Source organism: Oncorhynchus mykiss, chromosome 3 (assembly GCF_013265735.2).
Source record: "Oncorhynchus mykiss isolate Arlee chromosome 3, USDA_OmykA_1.1, whole genome shotgun sequence".
Lineage (NCBI taxonomy): Eukaryota > Metazoa > Chordata > Actinopteri > Salmoniformes > Salmonidae > Oncorhynchus > Oncorhynchus mykiss.
This window is the reverse complement of record NC_048567.1, coordinates 59949184-59972755: the sequence shown is the minus strand read 5'-3', so window position 1 is coordinate 59972755 and position 23572 is coordinate 59949184. Positions and strand designations below refer to the sequence as shown.

The following is a 23572-nucleotide window of genomic DNA, read 5'->3' as shown; positions in this document are numbered from 1 at the left end:
TGCAGGGACACACACACGGATTCACACACACGCACACACAAACATGCACACACTTTTGGCCTCAGAGCTAAACATTATTCACACTACCTGCCTGCTCCTCCCTCTCCCTCTCGGTCTCGGTCTCTCTCCGTCTCTCTCCGTCTCTCTCTTTGTCTCTCTCTCTCTGTCTCTGTCTCTCTCTATGTCTCTCTCTCTCGCTCTCTTCTTCTCTTCTTCTCCTCCTTGCTTTCTAGCTAACCTCAGTTGTGGGAACATATATTTTGGGTAAATATAAGCATAGTTGGTTGTTATGCCATTATTTCAACCAGTGTTGTCTGTTGGCGAGAGTATCTTATCTTTTTTACTATTGTGCGCTCATCGAAGATCAATTCCAATGTATGCATTTGTACTTACAAATTGCTAATGAATGAAAGCTGAACCTGTGTCTCTATGTGTGTAGGCAGTCTGTCCTAGGGACAGAGAAGGAAGTGACAGTAGGGATTTGAAGAGATATTTACCTGTCCATCATGCCAATACAGTCCTGCAGTCTGGGTCCTATACACCTAGATGAGAGGGAGAAACAAAACAATGAATTAAGCAATCAGTCCAGCGTCCGTCTCAGTGCTATAGCTCCTAGACCAGTGTCAGTATGTTCTGTCCACAGAAAGAACCGAGCGATGACAGACAGTCACAAAGAAAAAGGGGTACAGAAACAAGAATCAGAGCGTAAGGGAGTCAGGATACTGGATGGTGTAGCTCTGTGATGTAAAGAGGGTAGGGGGAGAGGGAGCAGCCTGGGCTCAGAGCCATACGAAACATACTTTACGTATTTCTGAGCACCTCCAAGATTCATGATACCTACTAATGTTGTAGTTACTTTAGATAGAAATGAAAGTAGGGAGGTTGGGCGTAAACTGAGACCGTCTAGCAATCCATAGGTTCCATGTTCGAGTCGCGTCGAGGACAACTGTAGCATTTTAGCTAACCCATTCCCTAATCCTTATTCAAAACGTAACCCAATTCACCGAACCCACTATGTAAATTCACCTAACCTTTGTCGTTTTAGCTCCCCTAACCTTTCACGCAAATGATCATAACCTTTGTCGTTAGTTCACCTAACCACTAATGTAAATTCTCCCCGTAATTCTCCTTTGTTGCAACAACGCAACAAGCAACCTGGTCTCAGATTAAGACGCATAATAGCATACTATAATACTATGACAACTTACGCCATCCAATTCGTATGCTATTGCACAACCAGGTAAGACGTATGAACCTATACATCCTCTAATTCATATGATATTGTATGACCGCTATTCCATTCATAATGTAATCTAATGTAACGTAATATATCATACTAAATGTAGTGTCACATATTTACATACAGAATGATACGAATTGCCCTGATAGCACTTTGGCGGGAGAGGAAGAGGGGGAGTAACAGAGATGATCTCTGAGTCTGTTTGAGTGTCTGAACTGAAGGGCAGGCTGGGAACAGTTATTTTGACAAAGTGTCAAGATGGCATTTCCACAGATACACTCATTTCCATTATATTTTGTAACAATGTTGTTATGGGTAGATGGAGTTGTGAGCTGGCTGTCTGCCAGTCACGAGGAAATAGAACACAAGACGTGCAGGGCCAGCCCGGTGGACTGACTGACTGCAATACCAAATGATATCTGTCTCCTTCCTTCTGCTGCTAAACATTACATCGCAGGCTTCACAGCACTCAGAGAGCAGAGGGAGAGCGGAATCTCTTTTGCAGCCTTTCTCTCTCTCTCTGTCTCTTTCTTTCTCTGCCTCTCTCTTTCACCTGGGTATTTTGCAGTTCCTGTGGGTTCGTGCGTACGTGTGAGTGAGTGAGTGTGTGTGTGTCTGGAGACACTGATAAACATTGGCTGGATATGGGAACACCGAGTTACAAGGGGTCAGCACCGAGGGGAGCATAGCAAGGTGTTTGTGTGTGTGTGTGTTTGTGTGTGTGTGTGTGTGTGTGTTGTGCTGAGAGCTGTTGCACTGTCGATGAAACAGAGCATGACACAGATATTGTTTTCCTCTGGTTATCATGTTGACCTTGGCTTTACAATGGGGATTAGTCTGCCCTTGTCTTGCCAGTGAAACAAACAATGTAGAAGTAAATGAACAGTATTCTGTCCTCCCAGGGTCATTAGTCATTCAGACTGCTGATGTGAAACGCAACCATGCACACAACAACATAAACGTGCACACTCTGCAGAAAGCCAAAATAACACATACAGTGATTTGGAAAGTATTCAGACCCCTTGAATTTTTCCACATGTTGTTACGTTACAGCCTTATTCCAAATGTTTATTTTATTTTTTATCCTCATCAATATACACACAATACTCCATAATGACAAAACAGAAACAGGTTTTAAGATTTGTTTGCAAATTTATAAAATATAAAACATTGAAATATGACATTTACATAAGTATTCAGACCCTTTACTCAGTACTTTGTTGAAGTACCTTTGGCAGCGATTACAGCATCAAGTCTTCTTGGGTATGACACTACAAGCTTGGCACACCTGTGTTTGGGGAGTTTCTCCTATTCTTCTCTGCAGATCCTCTCAAACTGTCAGGTTGGTTGGGGAGCGTCGCTGTACAGCTATTTTCAGATCTCTCCAGAGATATTCGATTGGGTTCAAGTCCGGGCTCTAGCTGGACCACTCAAGGACATTCAGAGTCTTGTGCCAAAGCCACTCCTGCATTGTCTTGGCTGTGTGCTTAGGGTTATTGTCCTGTTGGAAGGTGAACCTTCACCCCAGTCTGAGGTCCTGATCTCTCTGGAGCAGGTTTTCATCAAGGATCTCTCTGTACTGTGCTCCGTTAACCTTTCCCTCGATCCTGACTAGTCTCCCAGTCCCTGCCGCTGAAAAACATCTCCACAGCATGATGCTGCCACCCCCATGCTTCACCGTAATTATGGTACCAGGTTTCCTCCAGATGTGATGCTTGAGAGGACGTGATTCAGGCCAAATAATTCAATCTTGGTTTCATCAGATCTCATGGTCTGAGATTCCTTTAGGTGCCTTTTGGCAAACTCCAAGCGGGCTGTCATGTGCCTTTTACTGAGGAGTGGCTTCCGTCTGGCTACTCTACCATAAAGGCCTGATTGGTGAAGGGCTGCAGAGATGGTTGTCCTTCTGAAAGTTTCTCCCATCTCCACAGAGGAACTCTGGAGCTCTGTCAGAGTGTTCTTGGTCACTGGGTTCTTGGTCACCTCCCTGACCAAGGCCTTTCTCCCTCAATTGCTCAGTTTGGCCGGACGGCCAGCTCTAGGAAGAGTTTTGGTGGTTCCAAACTTCTTCTATTTAAGAATGATGGAGGCCACTGTGTTCTTGGGCCCTTCAATGCTGCAATGCTGGTACCCTTCCCCAGATCTGTGTCTTGACACAATCCTGTCTCGGAGCTCTACGAACACTTTCTTTGACCTCATGGCTTTGTTTTTGCTCTGACATGCACTGATGTGTGTCTTTACAAATCATGTCCAATCAATTGAATTGGACTCCAATCAAGTTGTAGAAACAGCTCAAGGATAATCAATGGAAACAGGATGCACCTGAGCTCAATTTCGAGTCTCATAGCAAAGGGTCTGAATACTTATGTAAATAAGGTATTTCTGTTTTGTATTTTCAATACATTTGAAAAAATTTCTAAAAGTCTGTTTTCGCTTTGTCATTATGGGGCATTGTATGTAGATTGATGAGGAAAAACATTAATTGAATCCATTTTAGAATAAGACTGTAACGTAACAAAAAGTGGAAAAGTCAAAGGGTCTGAATACTTTCCAAATGCACTGTACACAATGAAAAACAAAAGCACAAATTCAGTTCACGACGCCCCGCCAAACACACCCACAACCCCCACACACAAAACCCCACATATACACTCAGTGTGAACCTTACCCCTGCGTGCAGTTGGAGTGACAGGGATGACACTCGTTGTTGGCCTCGGCATATTTAAAGATGAAGCTGATGGCCCCCTGAAGGCCGTCGGGACACTTCTCCACACAGTTAGGACCATCTTTAAAGTGGAGACACTTCACACAGTGATCCGGACCCTGAGAGAGAGAGAAAGAGAGACATACACTGTGTAAAAAACATTAAGAACACCTGCCTTTTCCATGACATAGGTCAAATCTATGATCTCTTATTTATGTCACTTAATACATCTACTTCAATTAGTGTAGAAGGGGAGGAGACATATTAAAGAAGGATTTTAAGCTTTGAGACAGTTGAGACATGGATTGTGTATGTGTGCCATTCAGAGGGTAAATGGGCAAGACAAAAGATGTAAGTGCCTTTGAACAGGGTATGGTAGTAGGTGCACCGGTTTGCACCGGTTTTGTTTCAGGTGCACCGGTTTGTTTCAAGAACTGCAACGCTGCTGTGTTTTTCACGCTCAACAGTTTCCCGTGTGTATCAAGAACGGTCCACCACCCAAAGGACATCCACCCAACTTGACACAACTGTGGGAAGCATTGGAGTCAACATGGGCCAGCATCCCTGTGGAATACTTTGGACTCCTTGAAGAGTCCATCCCTCGACAAATTGATGCTGTACTGAGGGCAAAAGGGGAGGGGGGTGCAACTCAATATTAGGAAAGAGAGGAGAGCAAGCAGATACAGGGGACAAAGACAGAGGGGTGTTAGAGAGCTAGAGACAAAGAGAGAGATGAGAGATGAGAGAGGGAGGGATAGAGAGAGTGAGAGAGAGAGAGAGAGAGAGAGAGAGAGAGAGAGAGAGAGAGATGAGAGCGGGACACAGAGAGACAGAGAGAGAGAGAGAGAGAGAAAGAGACAAAGAGAGAGATGAGAGATGGGGATAGTTAGAGGGGGAGAGATGACGGGAGGAGCGAGAGAGAGATGGGAGAGCGAGAGAGACGAGAGATATGAGAGGAGAGAAGAACGTGGATGCGAAGGAAGGAGGGAGACGGGGGGAAGACGAGACACATAAAACACCAGCAAGCAGGGCCGGAGATAATAACCATCCATCACAGCACACACAATGACCATAACAATCAGCACAGACACAATTTATGGCGGTAATATGGGCTAGAAGAGGCAGGGGAGTGGCGGCGGGGGGTGGGTGGAGGGGAGGGAGGGAGTTCAATGTATGGGCCTGCATGTGCATCAATAAATGCAACAGAGGGAGCCCAACAGGCAACAACAGCCCTTAAGGTGCAGAACAGATCAGACTAAAATAAATATGCATGGGTATGTGGAGGTGTTTTGTGTACATATGTATGAGTGGGCGTGAGAGGATGTGTGTGTGTGTGGATGTGTGTAGGCATAAATATGCAAATTGAGGCTCTTCATAGATATCACAATGAAGCCGGTCCTCCATCAGTTGTTTGACGAGTCTCATACCCATGGCTCTGATAGACTCTACTATAGCCAGTAACCCCATCTCATCTCTCAACCAAACACAGTGCATCATGGACCACCACAACGCTGCAGTCTTGTATGTGTCCTGTGTGCGTGCCCATGCCTGTGTGTGTGTGTGTAAATGTCCATGCCTGTGTGTGTGTGTGTGTGTGTGTGTGTGTGTCTGTGTGTGTGAAAATGTACATGCCTGTGTGTGTGTGTGTGTGTGTGTGTGTGTGTGTGTGTGTGTGTGTGTGTGTGTGTGTGTAAATGTCCATGCCTGTGTGTGTGTGTGTGTGTTCCCCCTGTGTAAGCCGTTGTGCTGTGCTTTAGCAGCTCGCTGGTCGTAAAGGTAATTCACGTGCCGTCTCCCATAGACAGTCCACTAACATATAAAAGGCTTTCCCGGGCTACCAGCGATACATCATTACCAGGGATTTATACTGGGGCCAACACAGCACACCTCATATATCTACTGCAGAGGTTAGACAAGGCCTCAAAGTATAAGTGCTGATCAAGGATCAGGACCCTCCTGTCCATGTAATCTTATTCATTGTGATTTATTAGGCAAGACTGATCCTAAAGCAGCACTCCTACTGTGATATACTTTAAACATCTGGCTCCAGGGCCCATATCCATAAAGTATCTTAAAGTATCTCACTGTCTATTCATTATACATCTAATAGGCAAAACTGATTCTAGATCAGTAGTCCAACTGAGACACTATGACTGTGGGCTCATACTGCAGAACCCCACTTCAGCCTGCATAACTTTGGGGCCCAATTCAAAATCATACAATAATGATGGCGTGTCAATGACAGTTACTCTACAGTGAAAGGCACTACCTGCAGGGTCAATTACATAGCTACATAATGGCTAGCTCATACAGAGATAAGAGCCTTTTGTAAGAGCCTATGCACATAGAGATACCATACGACTACAGGCGTGCATTTCCCTCTACATGCAAGCTTTAACACTGCGGAATAAGCCAAACAGCTTCCCCAGCTTCTCCAACATACTTCTCTCGTATCGCTAGCTAGCGTCCAATAGTGTAGATCATGTATATCATGCCAAGGAGCGAGCGAGAGAGAGAGAGACAGAGAGAGACAGAGAGCGAGAGAGACAGAGAGAGAGAGAGAGAGAGAGAGAGAGAGAGAGAGAGAGAGAGATGCCCGTTAATCAATTAGCAGGCTGTGACAGTCCATCTGGGACAGAGGACCCATCTGAACAACATATGGCTAGAGGAGAAATGAGGGGAGGAGGGGAGAAAGGAGGTAGAGGGTAGGCCAAATCAAACTTAAGCAAACCGATCCTCCTTGCCTGTAGATCTCCAGGGATTGGATAAGTATAAGCAGCATGGTACGTGCTAGGGATGGGGATGGCCAGGGATATCACAATACTTAGGTACTGCTACGGTATTTATTGTGATTCTCAGGATTCTATATGTATTGCGATTTGACACTGCGATTTTATTGCGATTTGATGTTCCAAACATATTGCTCTTTATACGTCTGCTACAGAGTGACGAGAAGCATGAGAACATGACTTTTGATCAGTAATAGTAATAAAAGTGCTGAAAACATAGTGTCTCACCATTTAAAAAGAAGATGGAGAACAAGCTGTATGATGAAAAATACCAGAGTTTTGGCACAGGTACAGCCACTAGGGTTACCGGGAAAAAAATTGTTTCTCAGAGTCAAATAATCAATATAATACTGTCTAAAATAATATCGCAATATGTAATTGTATCATTCTTTTCCCCATCATGTGTACCCATCTCTCTCTTTCTCTCTCTCTCTCACTCACTCTCTTTCTCTCTCTCTCTCACTCACTCTCTCACTTACTCTATCTCTCCATCTCTCTCTCTTTCTAGCTCTCTATCTCTCTATCTCTCACTTACTATCTCTCTATCTATCTCTCTATCTATATCTCACTTACTATCTCTCAATCTATCTATCTCTTTATCTATCTTTCTCTTTATCTATCTATCTCTCTTTCTCTCTATCTATCTATCTCTCTCTTTCTCTCTATACATCTCTCTATCTAATTCTCACATACTATCAATTCAATTAAATTCAAGGGGCTTTATTGGCATTGGAAACATGTGTTAACATTGCCAAAGCAAGTGAGCTAGATATTATACAAAAGTGAAATAAACAATACAAATTAACAGTAAACATTACACATACAGAAGTTTCAAAACAATAAAGACAGTACAAATGTCATATTATATTATATATATATATATATACAGTGTTGTAACAATGTGCAAATGGTTAAAGTACACAAGGGAAAATAAATTAGCATAAATAAGGGTTGTATTTACAATGGTGTTTGTTCTTCACTGGTTGCCCTTTTCTCGTGGCAACAGGTCACAAATCTTGCTGCTGTGATGGCATACTGTGGTATTTCACCCAGTAGATATGGGAGTTTATCAAAATTGGATTTGTTTTCGAATTCTTTGTGGATCTGTGTAATCTGAGGGAAATATGTATCTCTAATACAGTCATACATTGGACAGGAGGTTAGGAAGTGCAGCTCAGTTTACACCTCATTTTGTGGGCAGTGGGCAGATAGCCTGTCTTCTCTTGAGAGCCAGGTCTGCCTACGGCGGCCTTTCTCAATAGCAAGGCTATGCTCACTAAGTCTGTACATAGTCAAAGCTTTCCTTAAGTTTGGGTCAGTCACAGTGGATAGGTATTATGCCACTGTGTACTCTCTGTTTAGGACCAAATAGCATTCTAGTTTGCTCTGTTTTTTTGTTAATTCTTTCCAATGTGTCAAGTAATTATCTTTTTGTTTTAGCATGATTTGGTTGGGTCTAATTGTGCTGCTGTCCTGGGGCTCTGTGGGGTGTGTTTGTGAACAGAGATAACAGGACCAGCTTGCTTAGGGGACTCTTCTCCAGGTTCATCTCTCTGTAGGTGATGGCTTTGTTATGGAAGGTTTGGGAATCGCTTCCTTTTAGGTGGTTGTAGAATTTAACAGCTCTTTTCTGGATTTTGATAATTAGTGGGTATCGGCCTAATTCTGCTCTGCATGCATTATTTGGTGTTCTACGTTGTACACGGAGGATATTTTTGCAGAATTCTGCATGCAGAGTCTCAATTTGGTGTTTGTCCCATTTTGTGAAGTCTTGGTTGGTGAGCGGACCCCAGACCTCACAACCGTAAAGGGCAATGGGCTCTATGATTGATTCAAGTATTTTTAGCCAGATCCTAATTGGTATGTTGAAATTTATGTTCCTTTTGATGACATAGAATGCCATTCTTGCCTTGTCTCTCAGATCGTTCACAGCTTTGTGGAAGTTACCTGTGGCGCTGATGTTTAGGCCAAGGTATGTATAGTTTTTTGTGTGCTCTAGGGCAACAGTGTCTAGATGGAATTTGTATTTGTGGTCCTGGCGACTGGACCTTTTTTGGAACACCATTATTTTGGTCTTACTGAGATTTACTGTCAGGGCCAGGTTTGACAGAATCTGTGCAGAAGATCTAGGTGCTGCTGTAGGCCCTCCTTGGTTAGTGACAGAAGCACCAGATCATCAGCAAACAATAGACATTTGACTTCAGATTCTAGTAGGGTGAGGCCGGGTGCTGCAGACTTTTCTAGTGCCTGCGCCAATTCGTTGATGTATATGTTGAAGAGGGTGTGAAGAAATGTTTGTGTTTTTTGCCAATTTTAACCGCACACTTGTTGTTTGTGTACATGGATTTTATAATGTCGTATGTTTTACCCCCAACACCACTTTCCATCAATTTGTATAGCAGACCCTCATGCCAAATTGATTCGAAGGATTTTTTGAAATCAACAAAGCATGAGAAGACTTTGCCTTTGTTTTGGTTTGTTTGGTTGTCAATTAGGGTGTGCAGGGTGAATACATGGTCTGTTGTACGGTAATTCGGTAAAAAGCCAATTTGACATTTGCTCAGTACATTGTTTTCATTGAGGAAATGTACAAGTTAAATGAATGATAATGCAGAGGATTTTCCCAAGGTTACTGTTGACGCATATTTCACGGTAGTTATTGGGATCAAATTTGTCTCCACTTTTGTGGATTGGGGTGATCAGTCCTTGGTTCCAAATATTGGGGAAGATGCCAGAGCTAAGGATGGTGTTAAAGAGTTTTAGTATAGCCAATTGGAATTTGTTGTCTGTATATTTGATCATTTCATTAAGGATACCATCAACACCACAGGCCTTTTTGGATTGGAGGGTTTTTGTTTTGTCCTGTAACTCGTTCAAGGTAATTGGAGAATTCAGTGGTTTCTGGTAGTCTTTAATAGTTCTAAGATTTGTAGACTCAGGCGTAGACTCAGGTTTTACGGGTCTCTATGTTTTTGGTTGGACAGGTTTCTCAATTTCTTTCTTAGATTTTTGCATTCTTCATCAAACCATTTGTCATTGTTGTTCATTTTCTTCGGTTTTCTATTTGAGATTTTTAGATTTGATAGGGAAGCTGAGAGGTCAAATATACTGTTAAGATTTTCTACTGCCACGTTTACACCTTCACTATTGCAGTGGAACGTTTTACCCAGGAAATTGTCTAGAAGGGATTGAATTTGTTGTTGCCTAATTGTTTTTTGTTAGGTTTCCAAACTGCATTCCTTCCATCTATAGCATTTCTTAATGTTACTCAGTTAATTTGGCTTTGATGCCTCGTGATTGAGTATTGCTCTGTTCAAGTAGACTGTGATTTTGCTGTGGTCTGATTGTGAACGCTCTGAGAGACTCTGGGTTGAGGTCGGTGATAAAGTAGTCTACAGTCCTACTGCCAAGAGATGAGCTATAGATGTACCTACCATAGGAGTCCCCTCGAAGCATACCATTGACTATGTATATACCCAGCGTGTGACAGAGCTGCAGGAGTTGTGACCCGTTTTTGTTTGTTATGTTGTCATGCCTAGGGGGGCATCTGCTGTCACCTGCAGGCAGGTGTTTGTCCCCCTGTCTCTATCTATCTATCTATCTATCTATCTATCTATCTATCTATCTATCTATCTATCTATCTATCTATCTATCTATCTATCTATCTATCTATCTATCTATCTATCTATCTATCTATCTATCTATCTATCTATCTATCTATCTATCTCTCTATACATCTCTCTCTTCCTCTCTGTCTCTCACTCCCTCTATCGCTCTTTCAATACCCGTGTCAGTCTCTGTCTCCCCCCTCTCTCAACTGCTTATCCTGAGTGTGACTGACATTATTACATCCTCCCTTCGTCCTTAGAAGGCATTAGCCATGGTGATCAAATCATAGCAAAAGGTGGAATGTAATGTCATTGCTATGGTTTCTGTTGTCATAACATGACTGATGTAATCCTTTAGTCTATCTACTCCACTATGTTTCCATCACTACGGGTTTAGGATGAACCTGCCTGGTGGGATTAACAGTAAAGCTCTGTGGTCATGTATAGTAGGCCTAGTCATGCTGTTAGATGTTATATAGCTTGCATCCCAAGGTGCATTTTATTCCTTATATAGTCTCTATGGGCCCCCTTCAAAAGTAGTGCACTAGGGAAGAGGCCTATTATACATGACCATAGAGCTTTACTCTTAATCCCACCAGGCAGGTTCATCCTAAACTTGTAGTTTGTCTTAGAGCAGGCCTATGATCATATCTCCAACTCTCCATCTCTCTGTTTTATATTGGCTAAGAGCATTGTGGACATAAGTTAATGTCTCTCCAACTATGTCAGTTTTAGATTGGCTAAGCGCAGGCCTAAGAACATAACATATATCCCTCTCTCCCCATCTCTCTCTCTCTCTGTGTGTTTTAGATTGGCTAAGAGCATGCCCATGAACATAAAATCTCTCTCCATCTCTCTGTTTGTTTTAGATTGGCTCAGTGCAGGCCCATGACATTATTAGTTCTAGGAAAAGAAGAGCCAAAAATCTAACCCTGCAGCAGCTAATCTAGCCTTAATAACAATGAGCACATACCCTGATGTAACCCAAACCCCTCGCAGTGCTTACTCTGGCCTGTCCCATAGACTCATACATACTCCATAGACTCACACATACTCCATAGACTCACACATACTCCATAGACTCACACATACTCCATAGACTAACACATACTCCATAGACACACACATACTCCATAGACTCACACATACTCCATAGACTAACACATACTCCATAGACTCACACATACTCCATAGACTCACACATACTCCATAGACTCACACATACTCCATAGACTCACACATACTCCATAGACTCACACATACTCCATAGACTCACACATACTCCATAGACTCACACATACTCCATAGACTCACACATACTCCATAGACTCACACATACTCCATAGACTCACACATACTCCATAGACTCACACATACTCCATAGACTCACACATACTCCATAGACTCACACATACTCCATAGACTCAACAGAGGCCCTCGGAAAGGGACCTGCAAGCCACGTTCCAAACCATACAGAACAGAGCTCCGACCACTGCACAATGTCTCCATTTTAAAAAAAATACTGGGCACATGGGGGCAGGCAGTATTCTGACTTCAGTTACATACGTAACTCAAATTGTCAATTCATTATTTACACAATCTTCTTAGTTGCACATACTTATCTCAACTCTGAATTAAGCTCATAAGTGATTGTGTGTGTGTGTGTGTGTGTGTGTGTGTGTGTGTGTGTGTGTGTGTGTGTGTGTGTGTGTGCCAGTGATTGGGCACAAGGTATCCACATGTTCTACCACTCCACAGAGATGGAAGACAAGACTCAGAAATAATGCATGAATACTTCGTGTGGCCTTGAGTGAGTGTCTGCATGTGTGTGGCGTTGAGTATATTGTGTGTAGTGAGATTGAAGGCTAGAGGGGTGTTGACTTAATAAACTATCAAGAAGACAGGCAGAGAAGAGAGCAGAGAAGGGAGCAGGGAGAAGGGAGCAGAGAGCAGTGAGAAGGGAGCAGAGAGAAGGGAGCAGAGAGAAGGGAGATGGGAAAAGAGAGAAGGGAGAAGAGAGAAGGGAGAATGGAACAGGGAGAATGGAGCAGGAAGAAGGGAGCAGGGAGAAGGGAGCATGGAGAAGGGAGCATGGAGAAGGACGAAGGGAACAGAGAGAAGGGAGCAGAGAGCAGGGAGAAGGGAGCAGAGAGAAGGGAGAAAGGAGCAGAGAAAAGGGAGAAGGGAGCAGAGATCAGGGAGAAGGGAGTAGAGAGAAGGGAGCAGAGAGCAGGGAGAAAGGAGCAGTGAGAAGGGAGAAGTGAGAAGGGAGCAGAGAGCAGAGAGCAGGGAGAAGGGAGCAGAGAAAAGGGAGCAGAGAGTAGAGAGCAGGGAGAAGGGAGCAGAGAAAAGGGAGCAGAGAGCAGAGAGAAGGGAGCAGAGAAAAGGGAGCAGAGAAAAGGGAGCAGAGAGCAGAGAGCAGGGAGAAGGGAGCAGAGAAAAGGGAGCAGAGAGCAGCGAGAAGTGAGAAGGGAGCAGAGAGAAGGAGCAGAGAGAAGGGAGAATGGAGAATGGAGAAGAGAGCAGGGTGAAGGGAGCAGGGAGCAGGGAGAAGAAGGGGGAAGGGAGCAGGGAGAATGGAGCAGGAAGAATGGAGAAGAGAGAAGGGAAGGGAAGGGAGCAGGAAGAAGGGAGCAGGGATAAGGGAGCAGGGAAAAGGGAGCAGGGAGAAGGGAGCAGGGAGAAGGGAGCAGGGAGAAGGGAGCAGGGAGAAGGGAGCAGGGAGAAGGGAGCAGGGAAAAGGGAGCAGGAAGAAGGGAGCAGGGAGAAGAGAGCAGGGAGAAGAGAGCAGGGAGCAGGGAGCATGGAGAAGGGTGAGGGGAAAAGAGAGAAGGGAGAAGGGAGCAGGGAGAAGGGGGCATGGAGAAGGGAGCATGGAGAAGGGAGCAGGGAGAAGGGAGCAGGGAGAAGAGAGCAGGGAGAAGGGAAAAGGGAGCAGGGAGAAGGGAGCAGGGAGAAGGGAGCGAGGAGAAGAGAGCAGGGAGAAGGGAGAAGGGAGCAGGGAGAAGAGAGCAGGGAGAAGGGAGCATGGATAAGGGAGCGGGGAGAAGGGAGAAGAGAGCAGGGAGAAGGGAGCAGGGAGAAGGGAGCAGGGAGCAGGGAAAAGGGATAAGGGAGCAGGGAGAAGGGAGCAGGGAAAGAGAGAAGGGAGCAGGGAGAAGAGAGCAGGGAGAAGGGAGCATGGATAAGGGAGCGGGGAGAAGAGAGCAGGGAGAAGGGAGCAGGGAGAAGGGAGCATGGATAAGGGAGCGGGGAGAAGGGAGAAGAGAGCAGGGAGAAGGGAGCAGGGAGAAGGGAGCAGGGAGAAGGGAGCAGGGAGAAGAGAGCAGGGAGAAGGGAGCAGGGAGAAGAGAGCAGGGAGAAGGGAGCAGGGAGAAGGGAGCAGGGAGAAGGGAGCATGGATAAGGGAGCAGGGAGAAGAGAGCAGGGAGAAAGGAGCAGGGAGAAGGGAGCATGGAGAAGGGAGCATGGAGAAGGGAGCATGGAGAAGGGAGCAGGGATAAGGGAGTAGGGATAAGGGAGCAGGGAGCAGGGATAAGGGAGCAGGGAGCAGGGAGAAGAGAGCAGGAAGAAGGGAGAAGAGAGCAGGAAGAAGGGAGAAGAGAGCAGGAAGAAGGGAGCAGGGAGAAGGGAGAAGAGAGCAGAGAGAAGGGAGCAGGGAGAAGAGAGAAGGGAGCAGGGAGAAGAGAGAAGAGAGCAGGGAGAAGAGAGCATAGATAAAGGTGGTGAAGGATCACCTTGTCTAGACAGGAGATGAACGGAAGGACAAGGAGCATCATAACACAGCCTGAGACAACACTTGAGAGTCCACAGGGACACACACATTTACAAACTCACACACAGATATACAGAAACACATTAATCACATACGCACACACACAGTCACACAAAGACAGTATTGCTTAACACATGTCAGAATTTAATTTAACATAAAATAAAATAAATAGTGAAGCTCGCTGGCACACTAACTGAAAATACAATGAATTATGCTTCCAGGGCAATCGAAGGCCTAGTCTGGATCTCAAATGAGACCTATATATTGCCTTACTTTTGACCAAGGCCCATAGTGCTCTGGTCAAAAGTAGTGCACTATATATAGGGAATAGAGTGCCATTTGGGATGCATCCCTTGTCTGTGGTCACAAGTGATTTCAGTTTATGGTAGGGACAGAAAAGAGAGAAAAAGAAAAGCTCTAGAGAGACTTTATTAATGGACACAATATGATTCATGTTTTTGCTGATGGCAGCTATTTGGCAGAAAGGTCTGTCTACTGACAGTGATAGGTGGATGTTTCTACCAACTAAACTTAGTTGAATCCACTGACTGACTGCAAGTCGCTCTGGGTAAGAGTATATGCTAATTTACTCAAATAAAAATGTAATGTAGGATAATGTTATGGCACACTGAGTACGCTATAAAGGATTTCTTGGCATCACCATATAAAACATATTGTTATTCATTGTCTCTTGTATTAAGTCCGAATGTGCAGGAGTGAGGATCATTTACAAGTGCATGTCATGAATGCTTTAGGATGGTTCTATGTGTGTGTGTGTGTGTGTGTGTGTGTGTGTGTGTGTGTGTGTGTGTGTGTGTGTGTGTACATATGTGTTAGACTGTGTCTCTAGAGGATCTTACCGGGCTATGACAGGTCAGAGAGTAATCGTCTGCTCTCTCACACTGGGAATCACACTCCACACACACCGAGCCGTTGGCATACTCACGCACCTCCCTGAAAACCAGAGATGGAGAGAGGGGAGGGGGGGCGGAACACGAGGAAGGGATGGAGAGAGGGGGCAAGAGAGTGTGTGAGAGGGGGGGGAAACCAAGGGAGGTAGAGGAAGATGAAGGGAGGTAGGGGGAGACGGAAGAAAGGAGGAGAGAGGCAGAGGGGGGGGAGGAGAGAGAGGGGGGGGGAGAGAGAAGGAGGGAGAAGGGGGAAGATAAGAGGGAGAGAGAGGGATAGAGTGGGGAAAGTGAGAAAAAAAAAGAAGTGTGTCAGATACAGACTCTACAGGAAGGGAGGCGAGCTGTGTTCCACTGTGCTCCACTGTGCTCCTCAGTGCTCCTCAGTGCTCCTCAGTGCTCCACTGTGCTCCTCAGTGCTCCACTGTGCTCCTCAGCGCTCCACTGGCTCTGTTTAGAGGAATAGCTGGAGGGGTTTCATGGTCTCAGGCACTGCAGTCACTGTACTGTGGTACACCCACTCTTCCACTATGTATACTGTACACAGCTAGCAACAGCCTGCTAAGATGGCTGACATAAAACCTGGACATGAGGCTAGACTATTGCAGATGGAAATTAAATGAGAACTGAAAACTGACAAAATGGATGGGTGTGTCTGACATTGTACCCTATTACCTATAAAGAGCATATAATCCCCATAGGCAGTGGTCAAAAGCAGTGCACTAAAAAGGGAATTAGGGCTCTATTTCGGATGTAACCAATGTCTTTTGCCTAAATTACAAAAACAAACGCATACTACACACAGTTTTTAGTCAAAGACAATAATTAAACAACAGTGACAAAAATCTGAACCTTCAATGATCGTACATTTCTTAAAAGTCAATCAATCACCTTCATCAATGTCAACATTAGTTGAGACGGCTAAATAGTTAGATAAATATTTAACCAATAGCTGGACCTGGACTATCTGCATTGGCCCTTTTTCCACATACGCTGCTGCTGTGTATTATCCTTCCTGTTGCTTGAACCCTACCTATGTGTACATATCACCCCCAATGACCTCGTATCCCAGCACATAGACTCACTACTGGTAGAGCTGCTGTTTATTATCCTTCCTGTTGCTTGAACCCTACCTATGTGTACATATCACCCTCAATGACCTCGTATCCCAGCACATAGACTCACTACTGGTAGAGCTGCTGTTTATTATCCTTCCTGTTGCTTGAACCCTACCTATGTGTACATATCACCCTCAATGACCTCGTATCCCAGCACATAGACTCGCTACTGGTACGCTGCTGCTGTTTATTATCCTTCCTGTTGCTTGAACCCTACCTATGTGTACATATCACCCCCAATGACCTCGTATCCCAGCACATAGACTCACTACTGGTAGAGCTGCTGTTTATTATCCTTCCTGTTGCTTGAACCCTACCTATGTGTACATATCACCCTCAATGACCTCGTATCCCAGCACATAGACTCACTACTGGTAGAGCTGCTGTTTATTATCCTTCCTGTTGCTTGAACCCTACCTATGTGTACATATCACCCCCAATGACCTCGTATCCCAGCACATAGACTCGCTACTGGTAGAGCTGCTGTTTATTATTCTTCCTGTTGCTTGAACCCTACCTATGTGTACATATCACCCTCAATGACCTCGTATGCCAGCACATAGACTCACTACTGGTACCCTGGTAAGTTATCTTTACTCGGGTTATTATTTTTCTATTATCTCTCTCTGCATTATGGGGAAGGACCGTAAGTAAGAATTTCACTGTTAGTCTACACCGGTTGGTTACGAAGCATGTGACTAATAATATTTTATTATATTTGATTTGAGGAAACAATCAATGTGTGGAGTGTGTGTATATGAGTGTGGAGTGGTGTGTGTGAGTGTTTGTGTGGAGTGGGCTGTGTGTGGTGTGTGTGTTTGTGTTTGTGTGGAGTGTGTGTATATGAGTGTGGAGTGGTGAGTGTGAGTGTTTGTGTGGAGTGGGCTGTGTGTGGTGTGTGTGTTTGTGTTTGTGTGGAGTGGGGTGTGTTTGTGTGTGGCATGTGGTGTGTGTGTGGCGTGTGATGTGTGACGTGTGGTGTGTGACGTGTGGCGTGCGGTGTGCGTGGCATGTGGTGTGTGTGTGGCGTGCGGTGTGTGTGTTTGTATGTGTGTGTGTGTGGCGTGCGGTGTGTGTGTGTGTGTTTGTATGTGTGTAGGAGGTGGGCTTCTATATCTCGTTCTCATGTTTAATTTGGCGCTGAAGGTCATTGGATGAAGTCATGGGCTCATTTAGCGTTGAGCATGCACTGCACATGCTGAGAATGTTCAATCTGATGTATTCCATTAAGTTACACTACACCCTCCAGCATCCAAGCTAATTATCGTGGCTATATTGATACAATCACTTTGGTGTAGCATGGCTTTCCAACTAATGCTAACGGGTGTTCCATACTTTCAGAAATCAATTAACTAAAGTGGTGTCTTGTTCCTTTTTCACAACATTAAAATCAGAAGTCACTGGTGGGGCTTGAAAAGTCATTCACTAACAGACACAAAGTATAGCAAAGAGATTTAACATGGCACCCTTTAACATTAGTGTGTGTCTGCCTTTAATACTAACAAGAGAAACTCTGGTGTACGCTGTGGGCAGACATGGGTTCAAATACTATTTAAAAAAATGGAATACTTCATCTGAGCATTACTGAGCTTGTCTGAGGCAATCGAAGCAATAGAATAATCGCAAAAAATGCAAACCCCACCCATCTGGCACTCCAGGCAGGCTAAAGCAACCACCTAAAAGTATTAGAAAGATTTCAAATGGTATTTGTACCCAGGTCTGGCTGGGACAACATGTGTGAGGAGTAAGTGAGTGTGGTGTTTCCTCCCTCTGTTAAATAACAAGAGGAATACCTCCATGGGACCTGAAATCAAATTAGGATTAATTATGCTTTATCCGGTCAACACAATGCCATGCAGGGTGGCACGGGAGGTAGGTCTTTGTCTGGTAAAGCTATGATTTAAATGGGTTATGGTTTAACATGTCCTTTATGTTAGCTTAGTCTCCCATGGTTCTCCATAGGGTTTAGCTTCTCTATTGCCATAAGTCTCTCAGTCTCTCTCTCTCTCTGAGTCTCTCTCTCTCTCTCTCTCTCTCTCAGATTCTCTCTCTCTCTCTCTCTCTGTCTCTCTCTCTTAGTCTCTCTCTCTCTCTCTCTCTCTCAGTCTCTCTCTCTCCCAGTCTCTTTCTCTCCCAGTCTCTCTCTCCCAGTCTCTCTCTCTCTCTCCCAGTCTCTTTCTCTCCCAGTCTCTCTCTCCCAGTCTCTCTCTCTCTCTCTCCCAGTCTCTCTCTCTCTCCCAGTCTCTCTCTCTCTCTCTCTCTCTCCCACTCTCTCTCTCTCTCTCTCTCTCTCTCTCTCTCTCTCTCTCTCTCTCTCCCAGTCTCTCTCTCTCTCTCTCCCAGTCTCTCTCTCTCTCTCTCTCCCAGTCTCTCTCTCTCTCTCTCTTTCTCTCTCTCCCAGTCTCTCTCTCTCTCTCTCTTTCTCTCTCTCCCAGTCTCTTTCTCTCCCAGTCTCTCTCTCTCCCAGTCTCTCTCTCTCCCAGTCTCTCTCTCTCTCCCAGTCTCTCTCTCTCTCCCAGTCTCTCTCTCTCTCTCTTTCTCTCCCAGTCTCTCTCTCTCTCTCTCTCTCTCTCTCTCCCAGTCTCTCTCTCTCTCAGTCTCTCTCTCTCTCCCAGTCTCTCTCTCTCTCCCAGTCTCTCTCTCTCTCTCTCTCTCTCTCTCTCTCCCAGTCTCTTTCTCTCCCAGTCTCTCTCTCTCTCTCTCTCCCAGTCTCTTTCTCTCCCAGTCTCTCTCTCTCCCAGTCTCTCTCTCTCTCTCTCTCTCTCTCAGGATGGAGGCACGTCAGTTACACAGCACTTAAAACCTCTGTTCTAACATAAGACCTGGAGGACAGAAGCAGACAATACCTCACTTCCTCACGGGAGGTCCAACCTAAATCTCCACTATAAGAGTTGTACTTTGTGTCTGTGTCGTCATCTTTTCTAGCAAACCTGTTGTGCTGACTCAGTCACTCAAAATAGACAATTACCTTTAAGACAGAGACGTTAGGAAATGCAAAATATATGTTTTTCCTTCTAGATAGTGCCCCACAGTGAACAAGACATTGTCTCAACCAGTCAAAAGGTTGGACCCACCTACTCATTCCAGGGTATTTCTTTAATTTTACTATTTTCTACATTGTAGAATAATAGTGAAGACATCAAAACTATAAAATAACACATATGAAAACATGTAATAACAAAAAAAGCGTTTTTATACTTGAGATTGTTCAAAGTAGCCACCCTTTGCCTTGATGACAGCTTTGCCCACTCTTGGCATTCTCTCAACCAAAAAACACATGGTTAGCAGATGTTAATGCGAGTGTAGCGAAATGCTTGTGCTTCTAGTTCCGACAATGCAGTAATAACCAACAAGTAATCTAGCTAACAATTCCAAAACTACTACCTTATAGACACAAGTGTAAGGGGATAAAGAATATGTACATAAAGATATATGAATGAATGAAGGTACAGAGCGGCATAGGCAAGATACAGTAGATGGTATTGAGTGCAGTATATACATACGAGATGAGTATGTAAACAAAGTGGCATAGTTAAAGAGGCTAGTGATACATGATTTACATAAAGATGCAGTAGATGATATAGAGTACAGTATATACATATACATATGAGATGAATAATGTAGGGTATGTAAACATTATATTTGGTAGCATTGTTTAAAGTGGCTAGTGATATATTTTACATCATTTCCCATCAATTCCCATTATTAAAGTGGCTGGAGTTGAGTCAGTGTGTTGGCAGCAGCCGCTCAATGTTAGTGGTGGCTGTTTAACAGTCTGGTGGCCTTGAGATAGAAGCTGTTTTTCAGTCTCTCGGTCCCAGCTTTGATGCACCTGTACTGACCTCGCCTTCTGGATGATAGCGGGGTGAACAGGCAGTGGCTCGGGTGGTTGTTGTCCTTGATGATCTTTATGGCCTTCCTGTGACATCGGGTGGTGTAGGTGTCCTGGAGGGCAGGTAGTTTGCCCCCGGTGATGCGTTGTGCAGACCTCACTACCCTCTGGAGAGCCTTACGGTTGTGGGCGGAGCAGTTGCCGTACCAGGCGGTGATACAGCCCGACAGGATGGTCTCGATTGTGCATCTGTAGAAGTTTGTGAGTGCTTTTGGTGACAAGCTGCTGCACCTTCTTCACGATGCTGTCTGTGTGGGTGGACCAATTCAGTTTGTCTGTGATGTGTACGCCGAGGAACTTAAAACTTACTACCCTCTCCACTACTGTTCCATCACCTTGAATGCTTTTCCACCAGTCTTAAAGGAGTTCCCACATATGCTGAACACTTGCTGGCTGCTTTTCCTTCACTCTGCAGTCCAACCCATCCCAAACCATCTCAGTTGGGTTGAGGTCGGTGATTGTGGAGGCTAGGTCATCTGATGCAGCACTCCATCACTCTCCTCCTTGGTCAAATACCCCTTACACAGCCTGGAGGTGTGTTTTGGGTCATTGTCCTGTTGAATGATAGTCCCACCAAGCGCAAACCGTTCACCTACTCTGCATCTCACAAAGACACGGCGGTCAAATTTGTACTCATCAGACCAAAGAACAGATTTCCTCCAGTCTAATGTCCATTGTTTGTGTTTCTTGGCCCAAGCAAGTCTCTTCTTATTATTGGTGTTTAGTAGTGTTTTCTTTGCAGCATTTCAACCATGAAGGCCTGATTCATGCAGTCTCCTCTGAATAGTTGTGTCTGTTACTTGAACTCTGTGAATCATTTATTTGCGCTGCATTTTCTGAGGCTGGTAACTCTAATGAACTTATCCTCTAGAGCAGAGGTAACTCTGGGTCTTCCTTTCCTATGGCGGTCTTCATGAGAGCCAGTTTCATCATAGCAGAGGTAACTCTGGGTCTTCCCTTCCTGTGGCGGTCCTCATGAGAGCCAGTTTCATCATAGCAGAGGTAACTCTGGGTCTTCCCTTCCTGTGGCAGTCCTCAAGAGAGCCAGTTTCATCATAGCAGAGGTAACTCTGGGTCTTCCCTTCCTGTGGCAGTCCTCAAGAGACCCAGTTTCATCATAGCAGAGGTAACTCTGGGTCTTCCCTTCCTGTGGCAGTCCTCAAGAGAGCCAGTTTCATCATAGCAGAGGTAACTTTGGGTCTTCCCTTCCTGTGGCAGTCCTCAAGAGACCCAGTTTCATCATAGCAGAGGTAACTCTGGGTCTTCCCTTCCTGTGGCAGTCCTCAAGAGAGCCAGTTTCATCATAGCAGAGGTAACTCTGGGTCTTCCCTTCCTGTGGCAGTCCTCAAGAGACCCAGTTTCATCATAGCAGAGGTAACTCTGGGTCTTCCCTTCCTGTGGCAGTCCTCAAGAGACCCAGTTTCATCATAGCAGAGGTAACTCTGGGTCTTCCCTTCCTGTGGCAGTCCTCAAGAGAGCCAGTTTCATCATAGCAGAGGTAACTCTGGGTCTTCCCTTCCTGTGGCAGTCCTCAAGAGACCCAGTTTCATCATAGCCCTTGATGGTTTTTGCGACTGCACTTGAAGACACTTTCAAAGTTCTTGACATTTTCCGTATTGACTGACCTTCATGTCTTAAAGTAATGACGGACTGTTGTTTCTCTTTGTTTATTTGAGCTGTTCTTGCCATAATATGGACATGGTCTTTTACCAAATAGGGCTATCTTCTGTATACCACCTCTACCTTGTCACAACACACCTGATTGGCTCAAACGCATTAAGAAGGAAAGAAATTCCACAAATTAACTTTTAACAAGGCACACCTGTTAATTGATATGCATTCCAGGTTACTACCTCATGAAGATAGTTGAGAGAATGCCAAGAGTGTGCAAAGCTGTCATCAAGGCAAAGGGTGGCAAAATATATTTTGTTTCACACTTTTTTGTTACTACATGATTCCATATGTGTTATTTCATAGTTTTGATATCTTCTTCTACAATGCAGAAAATAGTAAAAATAAAGAAAAACCCTTGAATCAGTAGGTGTCCAAACTTTTGACTGGTACTGTATATACAATATAAAACTATGTAGGGCTGGGTGATATCGCCAACATATCATATCACAATATTGTTCTCTGAATTGTAAAAGTTCTACATATGTTTTATGAGTAGTGCATAACCTTTGATTGGAAACAAAATGGTACTAAGTGGTTTTAATGGGCTTTCTCCATTCTGATGGTTTAATACTCAACCAAACCAGGACAAAACTGACAGTGAAGTAGTCCAATGTGTAGAACCTTTCATTTAGTTCAGCACTGTATCAAAATATTGTTATACAGTGTTGTAAAAATACATACCGGTATGTGAATCCATACCGGTATACCAGAACTCATGATGCATCGCCCAGCCCTAATACTATGGGGTAGTTTAACAGTACCAGACACAGATTAAGTCAAGTCCTGAATTTGAAAGTGGTTTTCATGGAGATTCTCCATTGAGCATGCTTTTTATTCCCAGACTTAGTCTATGTTCTGGAAACCACCCCTATGTGTTCTACAGTATGTACTTCTATGGTCTCAATAGACTTCAGTCAGTAGCGTCTCGTGGCTCTGTGATTGGTTAGTAGCATCTCTCGTGTTCCTTTGATTAGCCGAGCTGTGAGCGGTGGCGTGCAGACAGGCAGACAGGTAGGCAGAGCGTGGCCCCGTGCGCAAGCAGTGACTGTGACACGCAGTGACACGCCTAACCCCCCTGCCCTGCGCCTCTCCTCTCTCATCTGGCGTACCTCTCCAAACTGGCCTCACGTTTCTCGACTACGAAGGGCCCCGATGGCTGCCTGGGCCTAGAGCCAGTCAGTCTGCAAGGCAAAACAAGCATCCATGTCTGTATCTAATGTGGTGTACACCAGCCATAGACATAGAACCATTCTTCTATTTCTACAACACACTAGAGTTTAGCTTTGTCTTTAGTCTGGCTTACGCTTGAGATGGTGACATTTAAATTTGAATGTCTCACCTGTTATTGCCATTGAAAAACAGACTTTTAAGCAATTTATTAGAGAGGATTTTACAGGAAAACAACAACAACAACATAGACAATGTAGCAACAATATTTTAAATCGTGCAGGAAATACAAACCCATAACCAATCCCCCTAATCACCATATAAGTACACTCCCTCAGACCCCTCCATGTTGTCTCATGTCTCCTACTAACACTACAGTAAGTACACTCCTGTGTGTGTGTGTGTTAGTGTGTGTGTGTGTGTGTGTGTGTGTGCTTCTGTCTCACATATTGTAACATCTCTACTCTGTAAATCCACACTGCAGCAGATGAAAACAACCTTAATCTTATCTCCCCTGTTATTTACTCACCAGAGGGTTTTGTTGTGGTGGTTTATCCTTCAGGTATGAAGTGCTGTGTCTGACCTGGCCTCGTCCCTGCCTGCGTCCCAAATGGCACCAAAATCCATATATAGTGCACTACTTTGAAACAGAACCCTATGGGCCCTGGTTAAAAGTAGTGTAACTATATAGAGAATA

The 23572-nt window shown here is 44.6% G+C and overlaps 1 protein-coding gene across 1 annotated transcript in view; it reads right to left on the bottom strand.

The window, feature by feature from the left end:
• erbb4b (erb-b2 receptor tyrosine kinase 4b) overlaps positions 1-23572 on the bottom strand; it is a 181736-nt gene that overhangs the window by 79539 nt on the left and 78625 nt on the right. Inside the window, exons 12-14 of the mRNA XM_036974796.1 lie at positions 14977-15070; positions 3909-4063; positions 498-542 (exon numbers count right to left, since the gene is read on the bottom strand). Of these exons, the coding sequence (XP_036830691.1) occupies positions 498-542; positions 3909-4063; positions 14977-15070 (294 nt within the window). The remainder of the gene's footprint in view (positions 1-497; positions 543-3908; positions 4064-14976; positions 15071-23572) is intronic.